Source organism: Salmo trutta, chromosome 4 (genome assembly GCF_901001165.1).
Source record: "Salmo trutta chromosome 4, fSalTru1.1, whole genome shotgun sequence".
NCBI classification, from domain to species: Eukaryota; Metazoa; Chordata; class Actinopteri; order Salmoniformes; family Salmonidae; genus Salmo; species Salmo trutta.
Window position 1 is genome coordinate 56,161,977 of NC_042960.1, and position 15,208 is coordinate 56,177,184.

Here is a 15,208-nt window from a genome sequence, read left to right on the forward strand (position 1 = left end):
TACGAAGGGCTATATAAATAAATTTGATTTGAAATTTGATTTGAATGGAGCCAAATACAGGCAAATCCTTGATGAGAACCTGCTTCAGAGTGCAAATGACCTTAGACTGGGGCAAAGATTTACTTTCCAACAGGACAATGACCCCAAGCATACAGCCAAAGTAACACTGGAATGGCCTCAGAACAAGAATATGAAAGTCCTTGAGTGGCCCAGCCAATGCCCAGACTTGAATCCCATTGAAAATCTGTGGAAAGACTTGCTGTTCACCGCTACTCCCCATCTAACTTAAGAGCTTGAGAAAATCTGCAAGGAAGAAGGGGAGAAAATCCCCACATCAAGATGTGCAAAGCAGATAGACCTACCGACAAAGGTGCTTCTACAAAGTATTGACTCAGGTGTGAATACTTATGTAAATAAGATTTCATTCTCAAAAAAAAAGTTTTCACTTTATCATTATGGGGCATTGTGTGTAGATGTATGAGGGGATTTTTTACTTTTATTGAAGCCATTATGAATTCAGGCTATAACACAACAAAATGTGGAATAAGTCAAGGGGTATGAATACTTTTTGAAGGCACTGTACAATGTGCCTCTCAATCTTCTGTCTCCAGACCTCTCCCCAAACAGCACACTGTCATGTTTTCTCCCTCTTGTGATTGTTCTTCATGTTACTTTATCAGAGTTCTATCATTTAGAAAAATACTGCCAGTATCACACATTTAAAGTGCTTCCTTGGTGTGTCTGTTATTCCATGTACCTGATTGGGAAATACATTCTACTATGAGGACATCAGAATGGTCTCTCCCCTGAGTTCTCATGTGCACATTCAGATTGGTGCCAGCGCTGAATCCTTTTGTCTTTTATCTCCTGTATGAATCCTCATGTGCACTGACAGATTACTGGCAATGCTGAATCCTTTGCCACAATCAGGGCAGCTATGTGGTTTCTCGCCTGTGTGGGTCCTCATGTGTATTTTTAGATGTCCACTCTGAGTGAATGATTTGCCACAATCAGGGCAGCAAAATGGCTTCTCCCCTGTGTGAATCCTAATGTGTCTATTCAGAGTGCTGCCGGTGCTGAATCCTTGGCCACAATAATGACAACCATATGGTTTCTCTCTTGTGTGGCTCCTCATGTGTCTTTTTAGATTACTGTTTAAGGTGAACCCTTTACCACAAACATGACAACAAAACCTATCTGCAATGTGAGTTTGGAAGTGATCTTTCATACTTTCTGTGGACTGAAAACATTTTCCACAAACACCACAAATACCTTCTTCATCCTTTGTATGAATTTGCACGTGTTTAATTAATGAACCCATGTGATGAAAAGACTTGCCACACACCTTACAACAACAGGTAATAGCATGACCTTGACTGGGTGATTTCAGGAGGGACAACTGTGTAGATTTCTTACCCTTAGTTTTGATATGGGACCTTTGTCCTTTTATCATCTTTGTTCTTTTTGATTTGACTGACTTAAATCCTGACGGAGGTCCTCCAGTCTCCATACCACTGACACTTTGAATGTTTTCATTCTGAACTGCAGAACAGTCTGGATTTACAGCAGAGAAAGGCTGAGAGACACTGGTTGGTTCTGATTCCCTATAGTCCTCTCCATCAGGTTCTGTTTTGATCTGTTCAGTTGTAGTACTGGGTAGAGTGTCTCTCTCTCCGTTTCCCTCCTTTTGGGCTTGATAGAGATGTGAGGGCTGAGTTGGTTCTCCATCACGGTCACTTTTCACACAGACGGGATTGAATATGAATTCTATGGTATCTGCCTCAATCCCTTGAATCTGCTCTTCCCCCTGACGGCTCCGGAGTTCCTCCTGCTCTTCTTTAATCTGTATGGGCTCTGTGTCCTCCTGTCCCAGACTGGGGCTCCACTCCTGCTCACACTGCTGCTGCTCAGAGGGAACCTCCTCTTCAGAGACAGAGAGAGTACGCTGCTGGAGGTCTGGAGGAAAGGAGAAAGGATGAAACAGAAAACTCAATGACATGTAGACCTACCTCCTGTCTGGTACGCCTGCAATAATTAATGTCTACTAATCTAAAATAAATCAACTTTAATCCTGAACAAAAATAACTACCTTTGACATCCAATGTCTTAAAAAATTAAGGTTGAGCTAGACAAACTTAACGAGTTAGCCGGGGGTTACCAAAGTGGGTCCGACACTGCAGGGAGTCCGCGACCAGATCTCAAAATATAAATACAATTGTATTTTTTATGAATATTGCTAGCAACAACAGATTACATGAATATTGGAGAAGGGATCAGTGGAAAAAGTTTAGAGGGTACAATACAATGTAATATCATTCATCCACAATTTATGTTCTTAACCCTTAGATGCACAACATGGGCCTGGGTAGCCCAATAATGAACTAAAGGACCCTAATGTTACTCCTTAGTGCATCAAGTTTGTTGGAACCTCTCCAGCGCACTGATAATAAACAATGATTCATTTAAGATTTACTTTGTGTCCCTGGTGTAAGAATTTCCAGAACAATACCATTCCACTTCGCTCCAGCCATTACCACGAGCCTGTCCTCCCCAATTAAGTTGTCACCAACCTCCTGTGTAATTGAGGTAGTACACTATATATACAAAAGTATGTGGACACTCCTTCAAATGAGTGGATTTGGCTATTTCAGCCACACCCGTTGCTGATAGGTGTATAACATTGAGCACACAGCCATGCAATCTCTATAAACAAACATCGGCAGTAGAATGGCCTTACTGAAGAGCTCAGTGATTTTCAAGTCAGTTTGTCAAATTTCTGCCCTGCTAGAGCTTTCCCTGTCAACTTTAAGTGCTGTTATTGTGAAGTGGCGCAACAATGGCTCAGCCGTGAAGTGTTAGGCCACACAAGCTCACAGAACGGGACCGGCGAGTGCTGAAGTGTGTAGCGCGCAAAAATGGTCTGTCCTCAGGTTGCAACACTCACTACTAAGTTCCACACTGCCTCTGGAAGCAACGTCAGCACAACAACTGTTTGTTGGGAGCTTCATGAAATGGGCCGAGCAGCCGCACACAAGCCTAAGATAACCATATGCAATGCCAAACGTCGGCTGGAATGGTGTAAAGCGTGATGAATCACGCTTCACCATCTGGCAGTCCGACTGGGTTTGGCGGATGCCCCTAAGTTCCAGTGCTTCCACCTTTGTGTCAAAAGTTTGGGGAAGGCTCTTTCCTATTTCAGCATGACAATGTCCCCGTGCACAAAGCGAGGTCCATACAGAAGTGGTTTGTCGAGATCGGTGTGGAAAAACGTGACTGACCTCAACCCCATTGAACACCTTTGGGATGAATTGGAATGCCAACTGCGAGCCAGGCCTAATCATCAGTGCCCGACCTCACTAATGAATGGAAGCAAGTCCCCGCAGCAATGTTACAACATTTTTTATTTTCTTTAACCTTTATTTAACTAGGCAAGTCAGTTAAGAACATATTCTTATTTACAATGACAGCCTACCCAGTCCAAACCTGGATGACACTCGGCCAATTGTGTGCCGCCCTATGGGACTCTCAATTACAGCCGGATGTGATGAAGCCTGGATTCGAACCAGGGACTACAGTGATGCCTCTTGCAATGAGATGCAGTGCCTTATGCCGCAGCGCCACTCGGGAGCCCAACATCTAGTGGAAAGCCTTCCCAGAAGAGCGGAGGCTGTTATAGCAGCAAAGGGGGACCAACTCCATATTAATGCCCATGATTTTGGAATGAGATGTTCACTGAGCAGTTGTCCACATACTTTTGGTCATGTAGTGTATGTACATGTACGTAGGGGTAAAAATGACTAGGCAATCAATATAGATAAACAGAGTAGCAGCAGTGTATGTGAAGAATGTGAAAGTGTGTATGTGTGTGTGTTGGAGTGCCAGTTTAGTATATGTGAGTGTGCATAGTCAGTGCAACAACAAAAAAAGGGGGTCAATGCAAATAGTCCGGGTAGCAATTTGTTTAGGAGCCTTTTGGTCCCAGACTTGGCGGTCCGGTACCGCTTGCCGTGCGGTAGCAGAGAGAACAGTCCATGACTTGGGTGGCTGGAGTCTTTGTCAGAGGAAAGCCCTAAAAATGTTCACCGCCTAGTATATACAGTTGAAGTGGGAAGTTTACATACACTTAGGTTGGAGTCATTAAAACTAGTTTTTCAACCACCCCACAAATTTATTGTTAACAAACTATAGTTTTGGCAAGTCGGTTAGGACATCTACTTTGTGCATGACACAAGTAATTTTTCCAACAATTGTTTACAGACAGATTATCACTTATTATTCACTGTATCACAATTCTAGTGGGTCAGAAGTTTACATACACTAAATTGACTTTAAAACAGCTTGACCCATACACTAAGTTGACTAAACGTTTGACCCAAGTTAAAAAAAACGGAAGGCAGTCGGGAAGAGGCAAGAGCAGGTGGGACCATTCTAGCTAATGAGAGCGCAGATACACACATGAACAACAGGCACAACTGTTTCCAATACTTACCACAGTCACAAAGTCAAAATGGTTAAACATAAGGTTAGCAGTATGGTTAAGGTTAGGTTTAAAATCCCATTTTAAGAAGATACATTGTAGAAATAGGTGGGGTTTATGACTTTGTGGCTGTGGTAACTAGTGACAACTCTGATAGTTCTCTCAAAGTTGCTGGGATGTTGACGGTAGGTGGAGGCGGGAGGTCCTGTATAAACAAACTCACTTCATTGACAACTTCCTTGAAACTACTCAGAGTGGTAACCTGCTCTTATTGGGCTGCAGTGTTGAGTAGTGTGAGGACGGGCAGGTTGGATAGGGGAGACTCGTTTGTAGAGACGATAGTGCTGTTAATGGGATTGGAGAGGATGGAAGTGGTGATAAGCGTTTGCTGGTTTCCCGCCCATGTAGGTGTAGAGGGTAATGAGAAGGCTGATGTGGTGGCTAAGAGCGCGGTGAGGCAAGAGGGGGTAAATATTCAGGTCTTGCTTGGCCGCAGGGAAGTCAAGTCCTTGATCTGGACAAAAGGGCCCGATCTTCGGCAAAGGGAGTGGGATGCTAGTAGTAAGGGTAGGCGTGCACCGGTCAGTAAAGGAAGAGGTGAGGAGTATGGGATGTAGGACAGAGGAAGTTGTGTGGAGTAGACTACGGTTTGGGCACACAGGTTTGAATGCCAAGTTGTGGATGATAGGGAGACATTAAACAGGTCTGTGTGATGAGCGTTTAGTGGAGAAAACGTGTTGATATTTTGTGAACTGTATGAGATTGTGTTAAAGGGTTAGAGAGGCTGGACGGGGTTGGGGGCTCTATTTCACCTTTTTAGAGGAACAGGACTTGTTGATGAAGAACATTTTATGTAGGTAGGCCATGACTGTCCTCACACTCCAGTAGATGGTGGTGTATGCACATAAAAAATTGATGCGATCCCCCCAATCTCAAAGTAAAAGAACACAACTTCCTTCGTGAAGCGCAAGAACTATGAATGCCCTGACTTTTGCCGTAACACTGTAAATGCTGCACGGCCAATGCAGACGTCGGATTGACCATGCAGCGCCTTTAAGAGTACATCTTGGGTTATAGCAAAGATTAAGATACATCTCTCTGCCCTAACAATGGGAGTCGTTGTCCACAAACCGGCACTGCGGGCTGTCTAGCTCCCGCTTATCCATTCTTTGGATTGGTGGATACTAGAGGTCGACCAATTATGATTTTTCAACGCCGATAATTGGAGGACCAAAAAAAGACGATACCGATTAAATCGGCCAGTGTGTGTTTTATATATATAAAATAATGACAATTACAACAATACTGAATGAACACTTATTTTAACTTAATATAATACAGAAATAAAATCTATCTAGTCTGAAATAAATAATGAAAAAGGCTCAATTTGGTTTAAATAATGCAAATACACAGTGTTGGAGAAGAAAGTAAAAGTGCAATATGTGCCATGTAAAAAAGCTAATGATTAAGTTCCTTGCTCAGAACATATGAAAGCTGGTGGTTCAATATTCCCAGATTTTTAATATTCCCAGTTAAGAAGTTTTAGGTTGTAGTTATTATAGGAATTATGACACGTCAACTATTTCTCTACCATTTGTATTTCATATACCTTTGACTATTGGATTCTAATAGGCACTTTAGTATTGCCAGCCTAATCTCAGGAGTTGATAGGCTTGAAGTAATAAACAGCGCTGTGACTCAAGCATTGCTAAGAGCTGCTGGCAAACGCAGTAAAGTTCGAATGAATGCTTACGAGCTTGTTGCTGCCTACCACTGCTCTATCAAACCATATACTTAATTATATTATACACAGAAATACGAGCCTTTGGTCATTAATATGGTAAAATTAGGAAACTATAATTTCGAAAAACAAAAGATTTATTCTTTAAGTGAAATACGGAACCGTTCCGTATTTTATCGAACAGGTGGCATCCATAAGTCTAAATATTGCTGTTACACTGCACAACCTTCAATGTTTGTCAGAATTTTACATAATTATGACAAACTAGTTTGCAACGAGCCGGGCGGCCCAAACTGTTGCATATACCGACTCTGCGTGCAATGAATGCAAGAGAAGTGACACAATTTCCCTAGTTAATATTGCCTGCTAACATGAATTTCTTAACTAAATATGCAGGTTTCAAAAAAATCACTGTGTATTGATTTTAAGAAAGGCATTGATGTTTATGGTTAGGTACATTTGTGCAACGATTGTGCTTTTGTTAAATCATCACCCGTTTGGCGAAGTAGGCTGTGATTCGATGATAAATGAACAGGCACCGCATTGATTATATGCAACGCAGGACAAACTAGTTCAACTAGTAATATCATCAACCATGTGTAGTTAACTAGTGATTGTGTGAAGTATGATATTTTTATAAGATAAGTTTAATGCTAGCTAGCAACTTAACTTGGCTCCTTCCTGCACTCGCGTAACAGCAGTTTCCTCGTGGAATGCAATGTAATCGGCGCCCCAAAAAAATGCAGATTACCAATTGTTATGAAAACTTGAAATCGGTCGACCTCTAGTGGATACATCTCATTACTGTAATCCTGTTTTGAATATTCAATGAGGGTTGTTGACGTCAACCGCTTGTAGTCAATGGAGAGAGATGCTATGCTACTAGCCTCAACTATGAATATGCAAAGCCATCTCGAGACAACTCCGATAAAAGTTTTTTTCCCCCGTTGCTGGGATGTGACATGTCCTACTTATAACTCTGTATGCTCGTAACAAATGAAGCATTATGAAACGTCATATAATCCTCAAGAAGCAAATAAGCCATACATTTTTTGTTGTTGACCAAATTCGACACGCTCTCATTGATCTCCATACAAAAAAAACTCTTTGCTTAGATAAAAAAAGACCCGCATGTGAGAGTGGCAACACTGCTCAGTGTTATTGGAAGAGAGTGCCATATGTTCAGCATCACATACATCTTGGGGAAGAGGATAGAACAAAAATTATTAGAAAATCCTTGATGTTTCATAAAGACATTTTGAACCCACCTGTAATGTGATTTATGAAAGATTCATTTTTAACATGTGAACAAACTGAAGCAGACACATCTGGTCAGGTTGCGTCAATTGTCGGAGTCATGTGATTTCGGGTCAATGAGAGACCAAATGATCAGAGACAGAATTGTGATTGGCTGTGTAAGAATATTTTGAAGATAAATACACAACGCAGAGGACGAGAGTCAATAGAGTACTAATGATCAATGGAAATAGTGTTTTTTCTGTAATAGGGAATTATCAATGGAAATAGTTGGTTTTTCAGTTCAACATCTGTTAGGAATGTCTGTCCTGAACTCATAGCTACGTGTTGCACTTTCTCATTGGTCCAACCTGAAATAGGATACTTATTTGGCCATTGGCCCAGTTTAATTGCAAGTATTTCTAATTGGTCAACCACAGGCTAGGGCTGGGTTCTAAAACTAAAACATCACGTCCCTTTGTTCTGTGGAGAGAATCACAAGAGAGAATCACTGAGGACAGGGGAGCATGAACATCTACCTCCCCGTATGATGTGTTATCTTTGAATAAACCTATTTTCCTCCCCTGGCAGTAAAGAAAACAGAGTAAGAGCAAGTATCCTGCGCCAACCACAACTTACGCTGACTAAAGCCATAGATATAAGCAGAGCAAGCGGACAGACGTAGATCCAATTAAAAAAGATGAACACTGTTCCTGAATAGGCAGAATCTGTCAATTATGCCACTCAGAACAAATACAGAGACCATGTCGATAGAAAATGGAAACATAATTCATCGGACAGTGATCTAAGGCGGAAAAATACTAAAAAAGGGTGCATGTACTGTGGATCAACACACGCAAGAGCCAAATGCCCAGCACATGGGGTTATATGCAAATTCTGTGGAAAAAACAATTTTGCTGAAGTGTACAGACAGACAAAGTAAGCCTGTCAATCTGCTAGAACAGGATACATGCAGTGATGATAATGATGATGAAGAAGCGGACATGCTATACATGACAGATGTAAATTCTGTTCAAAGTGGCAAAGATAAATGGTTTACAAACTTAAAGCTTATCCTACTGACATGTGATAACTGTGAGTATGATCCTAGCAGCAGTATCAAATGCCAGTTAGACAGTGGCTCAACTGTCAATATACTCAGCTACAGAGACTTTATGCAAGTAATGCAGGATGGAGATGCAAAGCCAGAACCAAGCAAGACAAGGCGAAGGCTGTATGGTGGCTTGGTTATTACACAAGTAGGGGAGTGTGAACTACAAGTCAATCATGATGGGGAAACATGTGTTAAAGTGGTGAAAACCTTGCAAAAGGTCATCTACAAAGGCGACAGGGTGGTAGTGCCAGAAACTCTACGCCCGATGATTCTCACTCATATCCATGCAGGGCACTCAGGGGTCAAAGCCAGTCTCAGGAAAGTCAGAGACTCAGTATGACCCAAGAAATAAATAAAAATGTGTGGCTGTGTGCAGAATATGTAATGCTAATCTACCTAAACAGCAAAAAGAAACACTGCAGCCACATGACATACCAACACATCCTTGGTTTAAAGTGGGAATGGATCTGTTCACAGTAAAATAATGTTCCTTTTCTGATTATAGTGGACCACTATTCAGATTTTTGGGAGGTGAAGAAAGTGATTGACAACAGCCGCTTGCATCATCGACTGTTGTAAGCAGCAGTTTAGCAGATATGGCATACCTGACAGTGGTGTAGTTACGGATAATGGGCCACAGTTTGGAGTCAAGACTTTGCTTTGTTTGCAGAAGCCTGGGAGTTGCATCATGTGACCTCTTCACCATACCACATTCAGAGTAATGGTAAAGCAGTGAAAATAGCAGTGAAAACTTATCACAAAGGCAATGCAGGAAGGCACAGATGTGTGGCAAGCCATTTTTGCGTGGAGAAATACTCCCAGAGGGCTTTGGCAGCAGTCCTGTACAGCACTTCATGTCTAGACGCACACACTCTCTGTTGCCAACAACTCCCAAGCTCCTCGCACCAAAAGTCATTGGGGATGTTCAGGCACACAAACGTGCACGTCAGAACAAGTCAAAACATTACTATGACCAGCATGCAAAAAAATCTGCCTGTACTAAAACAAGGCCAAGTTGTCAGAGTGCTCCTGTCACCTCGCGCCAGGGATGCCACATGGAGTCTTGGCACATGCATAGGGCACATCAGCGCAAGGTCATATGAAGTGGAAGTAAAGGGCCGAAAGTATGGAACAAACCACAAGGACATACGCCCAGTTCAGGAGAGCATAGGGCACAGGAGGGCCACATGGGTAGACTGGAAATATCCTCTGGATGGTGTGGGCAGGACACATAATGAGGAGACGGGGAAGACCCCACCTGGGCAGTTCTCTGCCGACCGTGCCTCCACAATTTCAGGAGGCTGTGGAAGAGCCAGGAGAGGACCTGAGGGTCCCAGAGGTGCCCAACGTCCCAGAGGTGCCCAACGTCCCAGAGGTGCCCAACGACCCAGAGGTGCCCAACGACCCAGAGGTGCCCAATATGGTACCAGTGCGACACACTAGGACAAGGGCTAACGTAAGACCGCCGTGCAGTATGGTGACTATGTCCTCTAAGAGATGAACAATTATTTTTTAAATCTTATATACACATTTATAAAAAAATATTAAAAAAGTGTTGATAATGTAAATAGGTATTTTCACGGTGGTATTAAAATGGTATAAAGTGCTCGACCTAATTATATATGAAAAGAAAGATGTTAAGATAATGGGCGAGATGCAAACCCAGAGATGGCGCTTGTGGGGCCCCTATCGAGGATATATAAAACAGCTGCATTATGAGTGTCTGATTAGGATGTTGTGACCTGTAACGTGTTATAACAGAGCAAAGGATTATGCTTGAACTTTACCAAACTCTCCGACGTGAGTTATACACATAAAAACAGTGGGCGAAACAACGAAAAAACGCCACCTGCTGGATGTGCTATAGATAGCCTACCTGCTCTGGGCATGTTTATCTCAGGTTGAAGAACAATGTCGAGCAGCCTCTGTAGACGGACAACTTCCTCCTGATACTCTGCTACCGTTTTTTCAACGACCCCGAATATCTCCTCAGCAGCAGCTGTTAATCTCTCGTTGAGAAAAACCCTCAACAACCGTATTTGAGACATGTTTAGACAATTCAAGTTGATAAACTAGCTATGTTGCTTTATATATCCATACCGCTACGAAGCAGGCAAGAATAACTATGTACTTCCGAGTTACGAATCGTTGAAATCCTTCAGAATAAGAGTACCGTCCTATATACGTTGTAAATTAATAATTAGGGCGAAAATGATGGAGAATGTTCACAATTATCGATCTGTTTTATACTAGTTAGCACACCGAATAATTAAAAGTATTTCCATAAGAAACTATGTGATTTTACCCATTTCATATGTATATACTGTATTCTAGTCAAACCCATCCTATTCGACTATATTCTTTTGATATACTACATATTCTATCCACATACTCTCCATAATCTTTATACATCCCATCACATATATGTATATACATATTTATACTCCGGACTCCGACATTGCTCATCCTAATATTTCTTAATTCCACTCTTTTACTTTTAGATTTGTGTGTATTGTTGTGTATTGTTAGATATTACTGCACTGTTGGAGCTAGGAACACAAGCATTTTCACTACACCTGCAATAACATCTGCTTAATATGTGTATGTGACCAATACAATTTTATTTTATTTCTTTCTTTCTTATTTTTTCAAACCTAAATCGACAATGTTTTTTGTTTGTGTATGTATCATTTATTGCTCTGTACACTGTACATAATTCCTGTACGTTGGGTCACAGTAAAAGGGGGGTCCATTCTACTCGGAAGTACTTGTAGTTTCCAAATCCACACCCAGAGTTTACACTCAGAGGATACACATTTTGTGACACATCATACAGAAAATTGTGCATGGTGCAATATGTATGGCCAATATGAAAAAACGATTGGATTTAAACTGATTGGCCGCAAAATGAGCAGTGATGCTCATCTGGGATTTGGAAACTAGAGGTGCTCATGAATAAAATGGACCCCCTCTTTTACTGCGACACTATATGCATGTCAATATGTACAGTATGTCCAATATGAAAAACTTACTGAACATTGTGCAATATGAATGGGCTAAATAAAAATGGTATTTAAATGGGATTCTAAGGTTGATTAAAATAATAATAATAATAGTGATAGTAATGATGTTGATAATAATATTATTAACATTGTTATTACTATTATTATTCATAGTAGCCTTATAAATCATGTTTTGTTATTTGTATTAATGTTGTTACCATAACTATCTGGTTGTATATATTATTGTATTGTATAGATTATATTATTATTTGTATTATTGTTTCATTTACACCTGCACTGTTGGAGCTCAGAGATTTTTTATTTTTTTTAATCATTAACTATTACTTTCAATAATAGTATTTGTGCTATTAAGGCTAATATCTATTTTTATTTTTTGATATTTTTAAACAAAATTCTAAGTCTGCTAACATAAATAAAATGCAGTGGTGTAAAGTACTTAAGTAAAAATACTTTCAAGTACTACTTAAGTAGTTTTTTCGGGGTACCTGTACTTTACTATTTATATTTTTGACTACTTTTACTTCACTACATTACTAAAGAAATCAATGTACTTTTTCTCCATACATTTTCCCTGACACCCAAAAGTACTCGTTCCATTTCGAATGATAAGCAAGACAGGAAAATGGTCCAATTCACACATTTATCAAGAGAACATCCCTGGTCATCCCTATTGCCTCTGATCTTGCGGAAAAACATGAAAATCATGCCGTCTGCATTGCTTCATATAAGGAATGTGAAATGATTTATACTTTTACTTTTGATACTTAAATATATTTAAAACCAAATACTTTTACTCAAGTAGTATTTTACTGGGTGACTTTTACTTTCGTCATTTTCGATTAAGGTATCTTTACTTTTACTCAAGCATGACAATTGGGCACTTTTTCCACCACTGATAAAATGTTACACATTTTGGATGACTTTTTACCATCTTCATTGCGGTACGATTATTTTGAAGGATAATCGCCAAGGTCACGATCTTATTCTTGTTAGGTCTTGCTTATTCTTGCTGGCTTCTCAGAGATCATGTCTGTGCGGCAACAACAGTTTCCGGTAGAAGAAATGGGCGGGGTTTATGACTTTGTAACCTAACGTAACAGGCGTAGACAGACTTTGTGTTTGTGGTAAGTTAACTGGTGACGGGGTTTCTCACTGGGTCCCGACCTTACTATCGCTCAATGGTCCCGACCGCCCTGACTATTCTCAGAAGCATAACTGACCTTTTCACACTACACTCCAGCAGGTGGCGATAGGGAAAATGTGTTCGCGCATTGCAGCAACCCTGGTGTCCAGGTAGCAAAATTAAGACTTCCTGTTTTCCGATTTTGCGTTCAAAATAAAAGTCTGTAGTAAAACGCTATGTGTATAATCCAAAATCAATATTTTTTTGCAACTTTTCATAGTGCACAATGTAAAGAAAACAACATTCTCAGCTAAAGACAATTACTACTTTATATAAAATAAATCATATAAGGTGGAGCACATTGAGAAATTGTTGTAGTTTAAGAAAACTAATGTAAAGAAGATAACATTCTACAGACCCGATTGATCTAGCACTAGAGTCTATATGGTGTATTTCCTGGATAACCGTGGTCTAAATAGCCAGCAGCCCTTTCTACTCCACCCATTTCATTGGTCCCAATGCAATACACTGTAGGCCTATACATTACATATTGTCTTACAGAGAAAAAAACATTCTATGTGCTGATGTAAAAGTGGGATTGGGAATTGGGAATACTCAGAATCTATATGGTGTCATTTCATGGGGCCTTTTGCTGTGGTCAAACAGATTAAAATGGGGTGCCTGGTCACTATACGGTACAAATATAGAACTATACAGGAAAACTATTATTTGTGCCGATGTAAAAATGGGCTGGGAAGTGCTTAGTAAGATCTGTAGAATCTATATATGGTATTATTTCATGTGGGACTGATGTCTATATGCCCAGGAAACACTTTCTACTCCACCCACTCCATTGGTCTCAATGCAATACAGTGTGGTTAGGATTACTCACTAGGACAGGGATCATTAACTACATTCAGCCACAGGACAATGTTTTGAAATTTATTTAACTAGACAAGTCAGTTAAGAACAAATTCTTATCTTCAATGACAGCCTAGGAAGTGGGTTAACTGCCTCGTTCAGCGGCAGAACAACAGATGTTTTACCTTGTCAGCTCAGGGATTCAATCTTGCAACCTTTTGGTTATTAGTCCAACGCTCTAACCACTAGTCTACTAGAGTCTATGCCGCCCCAGGGATGGTTGGGGGGACCCTGTACTAGGGTCTGTAGAATCTACAGTGAGCTCCAAAAGTATTGGGACAGTGACACATTTGTTGTTGTTTTGGCTGTGTACTCCAGCACTTTGAAATGGTACAATGACTATGATGTTAAAGTGCAGACTGTCAGATTTAATTTGAGGGTATTTTCCATATCAGGTGAACCATTTGGAAATTACAGCAGTACATAGAACCTCCATTTTAGCAGACCAAAAGTATTTGGACAAATTCACTTATGTGTATTAAAGTAGTCAAAAGTTTAGTATTTGGTCCCATATTCCTAGTATGCAATGATTACATCAAGCTTGTGAATCTACAAACTTGTTGGATACATTTGCTGTTTGTTTTGGTTGTGTTTCAGATTATTTTGTGACCAATAGACATAAATGGTAAATCATGTATTTTGTGATTTTGGACTCACTTTTATTGTAAATAAGAATACAATATGTTTCTAAACACTTACAGATAGTCCTGAATGAATCATGAATAATGGTGAGTGAGAGGTGCACAAATATCATATCCTCCCCAAAATGCTAACCTCCCATGTTATTGTTATGGTGAGAGGTTAGCGTGTCTTGGGGGTATGATATTTGTGCGTCTGTAACGTTCTTACTCCCCAAAAAATATACTTCCTTTACGAGTTTTTTCACTGCTGGGATGGTGTAAATAAAACTAGGCTACACTAATATTATACACACTGCAATGGATATCTCAATCATGAGTTTTTTCACTGCTGGGATGGTGTAAATAAAACTAGGCTACACTAATATTATACACACTGCAATGGATATCTCAATCATGAGCCCTGGCCTGCCCTTTCTTTTTTTCACTCAGTCTGCTTTCCAACAGACACTGGAAGACAAATTCACCTTTCAGCAGGACAACAACCTAAAACACAAGGCCAAATATACACTAGAGTTGTTTACCAAGATGACATCGAATGTTCCTGAGAGGCCTAGTTAAAGTTTTGACCTAAATCGTCTTGAAAATCTATGGCAAGACTTTAAAATGTCTGTCTAGCAATGATAAGAACAAACTTGACAGAGCTTGACTAATTTAAAAAAGAATAATGTGCAAATATTGTACAATGCAGGTGTGAAAAGCCCTTAGAGACTTACCCAGAAAGATAGCTGTAATCGCTGCCAAAGGTGATTCTAACATGTATTGACTCAGGGGTGTGAATACTTATGTAAATGTGATATTTCTGTATTTCATTTACAATACGTTTTCAAACATTTCTGAAAACATTTCTTCACTTTGTCATAATGGGGTGTGTAGGTGGGTGAGAAAAATAAATACATGTAATCCATTTTGAATTCAGGCTGTAACACAACAAA

General features: G+C 40.2%; 1 protein-coding gene across 1 annotated transcript; it reads right to left on the reverse strand.

The window, feature by feature from the left end:
* Window positions 1-650: 650 nt before the first annotated feature.
* LOC115192665 (zinc finger protein 629-like) lies at window positions 651-10,941 on the reverse strand. The gene is made up of 2 exons (XM_029751421.1): window positions 10,445-10,941; window positions 651-1,956 (listed from the first exon to the last, which is right to left on the reverse strand). The coding sequence occupies exons 1-2, from the start codon at window positions 10,614-10,616 to the stop codon at window positions 827-829; spliced, it is 1,302 nt and encodes a 433-aa protein (XP_029607281.1). The 5' UTR covers window positions 10,617-10,941; the 3' UTR covers window positions 651-826.
* Between the last annotated feature and the right edge of the window lie 4,267 nt (window positions 10,942-15,208).

Excerpts from the sequence above, each read along its gene's own strand:
- LOC115192665 (XM_029751421.1), bottom strand. The coding sequence starts at position 10,616 with ATGTCTCAAATACGGTTGTTGAGGGTTTTTCTCAACGAGAGATTAACA. Across the intron at positions 1,957-10,444 it reads GATAAACATGCCCAGAGCAG|ACCTCCAGCAGCGTACTCTC; the intron begins GTAGGCTATCTA and ends CCTTTCCTCCAG.